Source organism: Cucurbita moschata, unplaced genomic scaffold, assembly GCF_002738365.1.
Source record: "Cucurbita moschata cultivar Rifu unplaced genomic scaffold, Cmos_1.0 Cmo_Scf00027, whole genome shotgun sequence".
NCBI lineage: Eukaryota > Viridiplantae > Streptophyta > Magnoliopsida > Cucurbitales > Cucurbitaceae > Cucurbita > Cucurbita moschata.
The window spans coordinates 3,302,341-3,312,327 of NW_019268543.1; the positions used below are offsets into that span (position 1 = coordinate 3,302,341).

At 36.8% G+C, this 9,987-nt stretch overlaps 2 protein-coding genes across 3 annotated transcripts; one reads left to right on the top strand and one right to left on the bottom strand.

Moving 5' to 3' along the window:
* Positions 1 to 1,319: 1,319 nt before the first annotated feature.
* LOC111462767 (probable E3 ubiquitin-protein ligase RHG1A) lies at positions 1,320 to 6,429 on the top strand. Of its 2 annotated transcripts, XM_023106497.1 has the most exons (7): positions 1,320 to 1,628; positions 3,285 to 3,909; positions 3,982 to 4,493; positions 4,605 to 4,655; positions 4,735 to 4,833; positions 5,065 to 5,229; positions 6,012 to 6,429. In XM_023106497.1, the coding sequence occupies exons 2-7, from the start codon at positions 3,312 to 3,314 to the stop codon at positions 6,156 to 6,158; spliced, it is 1,572 nt and encodes a 523-aa protein (XP_022962265.1). In that variant the 5' UTR covers positions 1,320 to 1,628; positions 3,285 to 3,311; the 3' UTR covers positions 6,159 to 6,429. The 2 variants fall into 2 exon arrangements, with proteins under 2 accessions (XP_022962265.1, XP_022962264.1); XM_023106496.1 differs by having other exon boundaries at positions 3,285 to 4,493.
* Positions 6,430 to 6,591: 162 nt separating this feature from the next.
* Positions 6,592 to 9,443, bottom strand: LOC111463000. The gene has a single exon (XM_023106830.1). It carries the CDS (start codon positions 8,463 to 8,465, stop codon positions 7,227 to 7,229), a length of 1,239 nt encoding a protein of 412 aa, XP_022962598.1. The 5' UTR covers positions 8,466 to 9,443; the 3' UTR covers positions 6,592 to 7,226.
* Positions 9,444 to 9,987: the final 544 nt, after the last annotated feature.

Below are 9,987 nucleotides of genomic sequence, written 5' to 3' on the forward strand. Positions count from 1 at the left end.
CTTTCTATGCACTTCTTACCGTTTTTGTTCGGTTTTATTTTATTTTGGTTCATATATTTTTAAATATTTAAATTTTATTTATATATTTCCAATATATCTTTAAATTAGTCGTTTAAAATTAATTATAAAATAGTTATAACGATAATAAATTTATATACGAATATCAACCGATTAATGGGAAGCGGGCTAGTCCCCGAAAATGCTCATTCCTCTGATGTTGGGACTGACAAAGTGTGAAGCGATCTCGTACTAAACGAAACGACTTTCACTTTCCATAACCAAAATGCAAGATAGTCAACCTATTCTTACCATTGTCGTATAAGAAATAAATTTTATTTTAAAATATTTATTCTTCGCTGTAAAAAAAACGTTAACAACAATTATACTAAATTTAAAAAAAAAAAAATATATATTATTAATTTTAATCAAATTTCAAAAGAAAAAAATTAAAAGATTAAAAATTTTTATTTTTAAAATCAAGATTACCGTCTTGTCATGTTCTTAATCAATGTTTGTGAACATTTATTTAATGTTTGTCACACGTGTGAAATTAAATAAATTTATTTGAAGACACGTGCAATGCTCGCGATTAAAAATTTTGTAAACAAAATTTTTATGGTAAATTTTAAACGGTAAATTAATCTAAGAATTTTCGAATTTTTACCGTAAAGTATAAACTAATGTACTTTTTATACTTATGGTTAATATTTTGCATGAAATTTAAAAGTGACGAAGAAGTAAAAATAAAAAGATAAAATTAAAATATATGTTCCATAGAAATTAATTAATTGATATTTATCTAAAATATAATATTATAGATTTTGGGTAAGAATTTGAACCTCTATCAGCGTCATATATTTTATTTTATTTATATTATAACCTCTATCAGCGTCATATATTTTATTTTATTTATATTATAATATAATATACAATTTAGTAAATAATAAATAAATAATAATAATAAAACCCAAAAAAGGAAAAGGGAGGAGGGGAATAATCCTAAAAATAAAATAAAGAAGAGGATTAGATAAGAGGCTAAAAGCCACCCAAAAGGAAAAGAAAAAAAAAAGAAAAAAAGAAAAAAAGGAAAAAAAAAAAAGAAAGAGGCGGTAGGCGGGCCAGCTGGTGAGGTGGGGGCAGAGCGTCTCTGTTCCTTACGGTCCACAAAAATGGAGCCTCTTTGAAGATGACGTTGCAGCCGTTCACAGCCATTGATTCTTGATCTCAATCCAACGGCTCATATTTCCCCAGTTCCTCTCTCTCTCCTCTTCTCTCGCTCTATTTTTTATTTTATTATTATTATTATTATTGGTATTTGGACGGCACCACTATAGAGTTCTTCGGTTCGCCTCCGTTTTCTTTCCCTCTGTTCTCTTCTCGCCTCCTCTTTTTCCATTTTTTTTTCTTCCAATGAATTATCGTTGATTTGATTGTATTCGGATTGCAAATCGATAAAGGCTTTCGTCCTCGGATCATTCGTACACGTTTTTGCACCTATCTCATCCCTTTTTTTCATCTTTTTCTCTAAGAAATCTAAGCCTCCCTCCCTCCCTCGCGGAATATAGTTCTTAAGCTTCTCTAGTTCTTCCTCGCTTGGATTGTTCTAAGCAGTACCACGACGAAACCAGGTAGAGGATTAATTATAAGCCTCACTGTTGTGTTTGTTTCCTTTTTTTTGAATTATGAGTTCCGTTTCTTGCTTCGATTGATGTTTCGGATTTTGTCATGGTGAGCGATTCTCAGATGATGCCAATAAGAATTGATTCTGTTTTCTATTTTGTCGAATTCATGGTGTTTTGGGATTTAGGTGTTGTTCTTTGAATCTCTTTTCGGCCTTACGAGACCACTTTCTGGTAGTTCTGACATGAATTTGATTCTCTGTTTTCATCAGCTTAATTCTGAATTTCGTAAAATCTATTAGGCTTGCTCTTTCCTTTTTTTTGGAATATTGGATTGTTCGTCACTCAGCTTTGTTCAAGAATTTTCTTATGGGGTGTAAACTGAAGCTGTAAACTAATCTTGGTTTTTTCTTTTCTTTTTTGTTATAGTTTTTTCAAGCCCTTAAATCGCTGAGCTATTTTGTTTTTGAATATGAAGTGAGCTTTATGTATAGAACAATGAAGAATAACTTTATACTGGGGAAAAAAAATTATAGGCTTCACTTTTTGTGGGGATGGATTTCGAGCACCTGACATGCAGATTCCTTTACCTTTCTTCTGCTTCTTTTGGTTTTCCTCTTTGTATTTTGACTTTAATCAAATTATCCCCGTTTTTGTTCGCTTACTTGGATTGATTTGATCAACTTCATATTAAAATAGACCGTAATTAAATTTGTTTTATTGGAAGTGCTAAGTTGTTTGTTTATGTTCATACCCAAGTAAGTGTTTCTGTATCGTGGATGACCTTCTTATTGATGTTTTTTGCTATCATCGTTATTGAAGATTGGGTTGATTCATTGCCATGGATGCTCTAGATTGTAATTCTTGGAGGAGAGGAGCACGGTGGAATAATATCTGTGGATTTGAAACTTAGGATAGTTTCTTGTCTTGTTTGTTATGTTTATACCTATTGATTTAAAAGATGAAAAGATGTTTGAATGTTACACAATTTAGTCATAGTCTAAGAAGCACGGATATGGATATGACACGACATGGACACGGACACGGTCACACGTCATTGTTTTAAAATCTAGGACATGAACATGGAAATTACATGTTTATTGTGCCAACGAGTGTTCAACAAGTGTCGGAGTGTCCAAGTCTTTGACACATGTTGAACATTGACACCGTGAGATCCCACATCGGTTGGAGAGGGGAACGAAACATTCTGTGTAAGGGCGTGGAAACCTCTTCCTAGCAGGCACATTTTAAAAACCTTGAGGGGAAGCCCATAAGGGAAAACTCAAAGATGACAATATCTAGTAGTGGTGGGCTTGGGCTGTTACAGACATGCTAGTGAAATTAAAGTGTTCGTGTTTCTTAGGTCATAGTTGTAGCTTTAGTTTCAACCCAGGCTTAGAGGAAAGAAGCTAAGCAGTATTTATTTGGATTTGAGAAACAATACCTTTCAATACTCTACAATTTTATCTGTTGATTTCGTCCCGGTCTCCGATGACTTTTGACAAGTTATTATTGATTGTATTCAAATTATATGCTATTATTTCAAAATTGGACTGCAGCTAGCACTGGTTTGTTCTTCATCCACTTTGTTTCTGAGTTGCCTGCTTGACTTCGTAAATTTTTTTTTTTTTTTTCAACTTCTCACTTTGGAGCTGGTTGTTGCAGTGTTGAAGCACCTGCAATTTATTGTAGATGGATGAATACCCTAGTAAAAGAGTTGCTAATGGATACACATCCAGAAGGGGACCCAGTGCAGTTATGAGAGATACTGCAAATAGCAGGGACCAAGATGGTAAATATTGTAGCCGAATTGGCTGCAGTGGCAGACTAAATTCCCCAAGGAGCACGCGGAGTAGCTATTCAGAGAAGCTTAAATCTCCATTGCAGTCTTTTCGAACCTCTTCAAGTGGCAAAGAAATAGCTGGAAGTTCCTCTCGAACTTACTATGCTGTTAGAGGTTCCAAGAAATCTGTAGCTGAAACTCAGAGAAAACGACCGACCCAGTTAGAAACAGACTCTTCAGAAACTAGTAGCACTCAGGATGATTCAGAGATTTCACAAGGCATCCCATCAAATGAAAGGATACGAAAAGGTCTTCATGTTAGTCTTAAAAGTTCCGATTCCACCGATGACACAGTGATGGAACCACGAAGCTCCAGTGTTGCTCCAAACACAAGAGGACGAAGGGATTTCAATCAAGGTTCTGGAATGCGTAATAAAGACACACTGGCAAGTTCTTCTGTGTTGATGGGGTCTAAAAGTTCTCGCCCGACATCACGTGGTGGTGCAGGTAGGCATACCTTGAGAAATTTCAGATGTAATTCGATATCTGATGTCATCTCATCGGGTTGTTCTTCATCAGATCCAAATCTTAGTAAACTGAAGGATACAGCAAAGAAAAGGAATTCTGAAGCGGAAAGTAGCTCTACAAGAGGAAAGAAAATGAACGGATCATCTTCAGAAAGAAGGATTACTAGCTCTGGTTATGGCGTTTCTATATCTGGTTCAAGAGCAGCCAAAAATGGAACTTCTAACAGGGAAAATGGTATTGCATCAGTTCGGTCTAGGACATCAATTAATGGGACGTCAAGAGCAAGATCACAAAGCAACAGACCCGACAGAAACAGTACATCTTTGCACGAGTCCCGGTCCATGATCTATCAGGAGTCGCAAGACCATCAACCTGAAAGCTCTGTTGATAATAATGCACATGAAGTCTCTACAGAGTTGATTTCAGATCACCCAATTTCTTACAGAAGGTCAGATAGTATGAATGAGAATATACTTAGTCATAGACCTGCTAGTCCTGCAGAAATCGGTTTGACTCGCTCTTTAACAACTCGAGATAGCTTTCGACACTATGTTATTGCAGAGGTACATTTCCATATATTGCAATTTATTTTGTGAAGATCTATCAAAAGAATACTTCACTTTCTCGGTCTAGTCCACGTCTCTAATTTAAAAAGGTGCATCTTGCTTTTTAAGGTATTGTTGGCGCTTGAAAGGATTGAACACGAAGAAGAGCTAACATATGAGGTAGACAGTTCCTGATGTTTTGTCTTGTTTGTTTTATTCATTCACTACAATTTGAGCTAACATCTAATTTTCCCTGCAGCAAGCAACTCTTTTAGAGACCAACCTTTTCCTTAGTGGCTTAAACGTCTACGACCAGCATAGAGACATGAGGCTCGATATCGATAACATGTCATATGAGGTTTGCTGTTTTCTCTAGAAATATTGTGTTGCTCCCTTTCAGATCAATTGTATCCAAATCTGTCTCATCTTTCCTGCCTTGTTGATGTTATAATGAATCATTTCTTCTCGTTACGCAAAAAATTCGTTCTAAGTTTCCTTTGGGGAGTTGTGTTTTAGCATATATAATACTACTCATAACCGTGCGTTGTGTCGGCTGTTCTTGTATCAACTATTTTGTGATGCTTGACAGGAATTACTCGCTCTAGAAGAGAGAATGGGAACTGTGAGCACAGCAGTTACTGAGGAAGCATTGTCACAATGCTTGAATAGAAGCATATATCAGTCTACACATGCAGAGGATACAATTGCCGGTGGCAGTGAGTACGAGGATAGCGTCAAATGCTGCATCTGCCAGGTCTGTTTACACTAGCTGCTTGTTCTGAACCTTTGGTTATACCATAAAGTTAGAAACCAAAAAGGGAAAATACCCACTAAACCAATAGGGAAAATAGCCACGAATCAACCATACTTAAGCTTAGCTTTGAGAATGTTGGAACTGAGGCTGCAAAAATCCTGAAATGTGTGCCAGGGAACTAATTTGTTCTCCAGTTATGTTATAGGTTACCATAATGTCAGGATTTGCGTGCATTTACCAATATATCTGACATTATGGTAATGTATAAAATAACCGGATAACATTGTGGTTCAAAGTTCAGCTGTTTTCTATTCTAGAATCTCAACTTTTGAACATTTTTGGTCTAAAATCGTACCAAATTTGATGATTTTTTTTTTTTTTTGTAAGATGCGTTAGGGTATAAAAAAAAGAAACAAAGCTTCCAAAATAATGTCAATTTTAATGCTTCAACTCCCATTCAACTCATAGTTTTGGTCCTTACCATAAAACCCTATTGAGTTTACGATGCTATACCATTTCAAACAAGATGTCTCTCTTATAAGAGATATGTGTAGTTTAAGAGGAGATGAAGGAATAGGAACCTAAATAATAGGCAACCTCGGTGGTTGATAGGAACCTCGAACCTTTGTTGAAAGTGGCTAAAAGTTCAGAGGTCAAACAATACAAGGACGAAAACCATATTCAAAACTACCCGAGTTTCTTGATCATTCACATTTTTTAATATGAAATCCACACTTCAAGCAGTTAAGTAACAAGGTGTTTTGACTTCTATTTAATTACAGGAGGAGTACTCAAATGGAGATGAAGTTGGGATGCTGCGATGCGAGCATACTTACCATGAAGGGTGTATACAACAGTGGCTGCAGCTGAAGAATTGGTGCCCCATATGCAAAGCATCTGTGGAGGAACCTGCTTCGGCGCCTTCATAATTTGTTTGATTGAGTCCAACAGATAAAAGAAGAGGAGGATTAATCTTCTCCCTTCACCCAAGATTTATTGTACATAGCAAATTTGTTCTATTTAAACTTAATAAGCACAGGCCAACTTTTGGCTTTAGAAGTCCAAACTCAGTCTAATCTGTGAATGAAATCTCTCCTCATGTTCAACCGTCCTTTTCAATTCTCAGTACGTTCATTTACTGAACTTTCTAAATTGTTTTGAAAGGAGTAAGAACTAAGGATGCTTTTCGCTCCTGGATTTCTATTCTAGTTTCATTTTCTTTGTACTTTCCCTGGATTTCTATACTAGTTTCTACCTAAATATCTGGATTCGAGTAAGAACAGTTGATAGAACCACCAAGAACTGGGAATATGAGACATGTGCAAAGAAGTTCTATTAGAAACAACCAAGGGAAAACAAAAGTTGAAGCAGAATCGAAGTGTGGCTGACTATTGCATTATAAATGTGGAACATTTTGGACACAGATCTTTAGAGAATGGAAATGCTATATCATTTTATAGCATCTGCATCTTTCTATCTAACAAAGAAAAAAAGAAGCATGAAATACAGAGGATACTATCTGCAGATTGTTGTCTGTTGATGAGTTATTCATATGAAATGAAATCAATTCTAAGATTTAAATACACAAATAGGAACACTAAGTTCTTGCACCAGTAATTACCTCTCACCAAGCTACGAACTGTATCTCTGCAAAATTTTGTATATTTCCTCGATGATCGAATTTACACGAAAAGCTTGAGATCCTTGAATCATGGCTGCAGCCTGTCGAGATGTGAAGCATCACTGATGGGGATTCTGACTGACAGCACCCAAGCTTAGTCACAGTTAAATGATTCTTAAGAACAAACGTCTGTTTGATGTTCGATCAGCTTGTCATACTTGCAAGCCAGAGATTTTATCAAATTTTGAGCAATATGGGTACTCACAATTGAGAAGAGCTGAGAGATCTTTGAGATCCATTCTCGACCCCACTGGACCGTGTGAACCGTGACAGGTGAGCCAAACCGATGTTGGGATAAACAGAAATACCAGTCTTTTCATTCCGTGAATGCACGCATACTAATTTTCTCCAGTAGCAGAGGCCAGTCTTCCCCAAGTTGCTTTGGGTTAAGCTCCATTGCTACCTTGAAGTCGAGCAACGATATCGAGCAGTGTAATCTGCGCTCGTGCACAACTTCTCCATTTCCATTGCTATGTAGCCTGTGTAATTGATTATTTGGCAACATGCCATTGATAACCTTCCCCTGAATTTGCTGGTTATGGGCAAGAGGCTTCTCAGGCTCAAATGCAGGCCATGCTCCAACCAAGTCAACGCAAGACCTGATTAACTGCTTCAAATATACATCCAACACCTTGTTCAAAATATTAGCACAATCTGCAGAAACACTGCCTAGGCCCTGTACTGCAGCAATTTGTTCCATGCGTCGTCTCAACGACTCAGTATCCAACAAATGACCCATATCACTGAAGCTAAAATTGCCCCCACAATCCACAGGCCTTGTTTTGTGAGCCCCGCCGATACTAGCTGAGCAAAAAGGAATCCCAAGAGGTGCAAGTAATCGACTCCGAAGTAAACTCGATCGATTTGACTGTCTCGCTTCTTCCCTGTCTTCAACCTGCATCTGTAGAACTTGCTTCCCTGATGGTCGCTGAACTCTAGCCTCAATGTTGTTTTCAGGTAGTTCAAAAACTCCTTGCAGATGCTGCACTGGTCTCTGATAGTCACACGAAGTTGCATTGCCATTATCCATCATGATCCTACAGCTGCCATCTTCCTTGCATGCTGATTGAGGTGAGATACATTCAACCTTCAAGTTTGGCGCAAGTAGACTCGGCCTATCTTTGAGCTTGCGGTCGCGTATCCCAGACCTGCACTTTCTTGGGGACACAGGAAAACCTTCATTGGACCAAATGGGAATACCTTGAGTGGAAGTAGGAAAAACAGCTCCACCATCCTCATTCCCATCTTCTATGACAGGGGAAATTTTTGCAGCTTGCGTCGAAGTTTTCGGATAGCCTGCTGCAGGTATCGGTGGTGCAGCCTTAGCTTGACAAGCATTCTTCAAAATTGACTGTATCAATTGATTATGCAGCCAAAGATTCTCCCTCCCAAGTACACGACAACATAACTTATCAAACTCATTCTTACTCAGCTTTTGACTCAAGAACCTATTCAAGTAAAAGAAGTACCGTTTCGACCGATCAGTTCCGAGCTTCTTCACTATTTGAGATTTCAGTTCACACAAGTCAATTCTCAAGCTCTGCTGAGGTTGCATTTCTCAGCAGACAGATTCACACACCCTTCACAAATCACTCAATTCCAGACACGGAGAGAAGCACAGTCACTATTCAAGTTCACCGAAACAAGAACAAGAAACAACACACAAAATTTTCACTTCCACATATCAGTCAATGCAGGTTAACCTACAAGAGTCAGCATGATTTGAGCAAATTCCTAAAATTCATCCCCACCAGATCAAGTAAATCCGGAAATAGATTTGAACAGAACTGCAGCAATCATATTTCCAACTGATCATTTTCCTTTCCCAGCTACAAAGCACAGAATGCAACTCCAAATCGCAACTTCTCACACCACAACCCTAGAAGTTAAACTCACTACATGGCTCACTAAATCCCGCCAAATTTTCAAACACCAAATCAAACCTATTGCAAAACAATCGCAAATCAAAACCCTAACTTCGAAACAAACAAACTCAAGTTCAGAACACGGGGAAAAAAAAATCAACAACTACCGAGAAACGCGTATTGAGTCCACAAACCAATACAAAAACATCATTCCTTGAGCAAAATTCACAACCTCGGAAGTTCGAAACACGGAATTTCGCAGTCAAAGAAAGAGATCAGTGAGTTCCGCGAAGTTGAATAGTGTGAACAGAGCACAAATTGCAGAGATATTAAGCACATTGAATCTCGCCGACTAAGCTCAATAGCATTTGAACAACAACAGCATAGGGATTGCTTCAACTCTGACCTTCGACGAACTCGACAAATTGAAGAGAAATTGAAGCTGAGTGGCTCAGTTCGAATCTTCGGAGCTTCGAACTTTCGTTTGCTCTCTCTGTCCTTCAACCTCTCTCTCTCTCTCTCTCTCTCTCCTCTTTTCTCTCTCTCTCTCTCTCTCTCTCTCTCTTATAATTTACTTTTTATTTTAAATTTTTTTTCTGATTAATTTTCGAGGTCTGCTTCTCCATAGCTATCCATAATCTGCAATTTCCTCTTCCCCTTCTTCTTCTTCACTACCTCCTCAACAGCTTCCTTTATTTATTTATTTAATTATTTTTTATTTTAAATTATGTAATTAAAATTATATTGTGAATTTTCCAATAATTTCGAAAATTACCCTTTTCATTTATTTTAGTAACAATATTTATATATATTATGATATAAAAAAAATTTAATGGATAGTTTTTATTTTTTAAAATAATTTATATTAAAAGATGTAAAACATCTTATTTTTAAAAAATTAATATAATTTTAATTAATTTTAAATAGAAAATGGTAAATTATTTTAAAATAAAATTGGTTGGATGTGGATGTTTGAATTTTCGTTTTTTCATATTGAAATTGTAATCTAGAAAAAACGGCGGGTATCCCGAAAAGCAAACGGCGGGTATATTTCAAAGCCCTAATTTACGTGCCGGGAAAACCCGCCCAAAATTTGCTGCAGTTCACTGGGCGCCAAGTGCGAAGCTTCTTTTCTCTCTCTTTCTCTCTCTCCTTTTTTTTTTTTTTTTTTTTTTTTTTTTTTTTTTTTTTTTTTTTTTTTTTTTTTTTTTT

Bases quoted from the DNA above. Each gene is read 5' to 3' on its own strand.
- LOC111462767 (XM_023106496.1), top strand. From the start codon at position 3,312: ATGGATGAATACCCTAGTAAAAGAGTTGCTAATGGATACACATCCAGA. The intron at 4,656-4,734 runs GTAGACAGTTCC...TTTTCCCTGCAG, and splicing joins AAGAAGAGCTAACATATGAG to CAAGCAACTCTTTTAGAGAC. The intron at 5,230-6,011 runs GTCTGTTTACAC...ATTTAATTACAG, and splicing joins TCAAATGCTGCATCTGCCAG to GAGGAGTACTCAAATGGAGA.
- LOC111463000 (XM_023106830.1), bottom strand. From the start codon at position 8,465: ATGCAACCTCAGCAGAGCTTGAGAATTGACTTGTGTGAACTGAAATCT.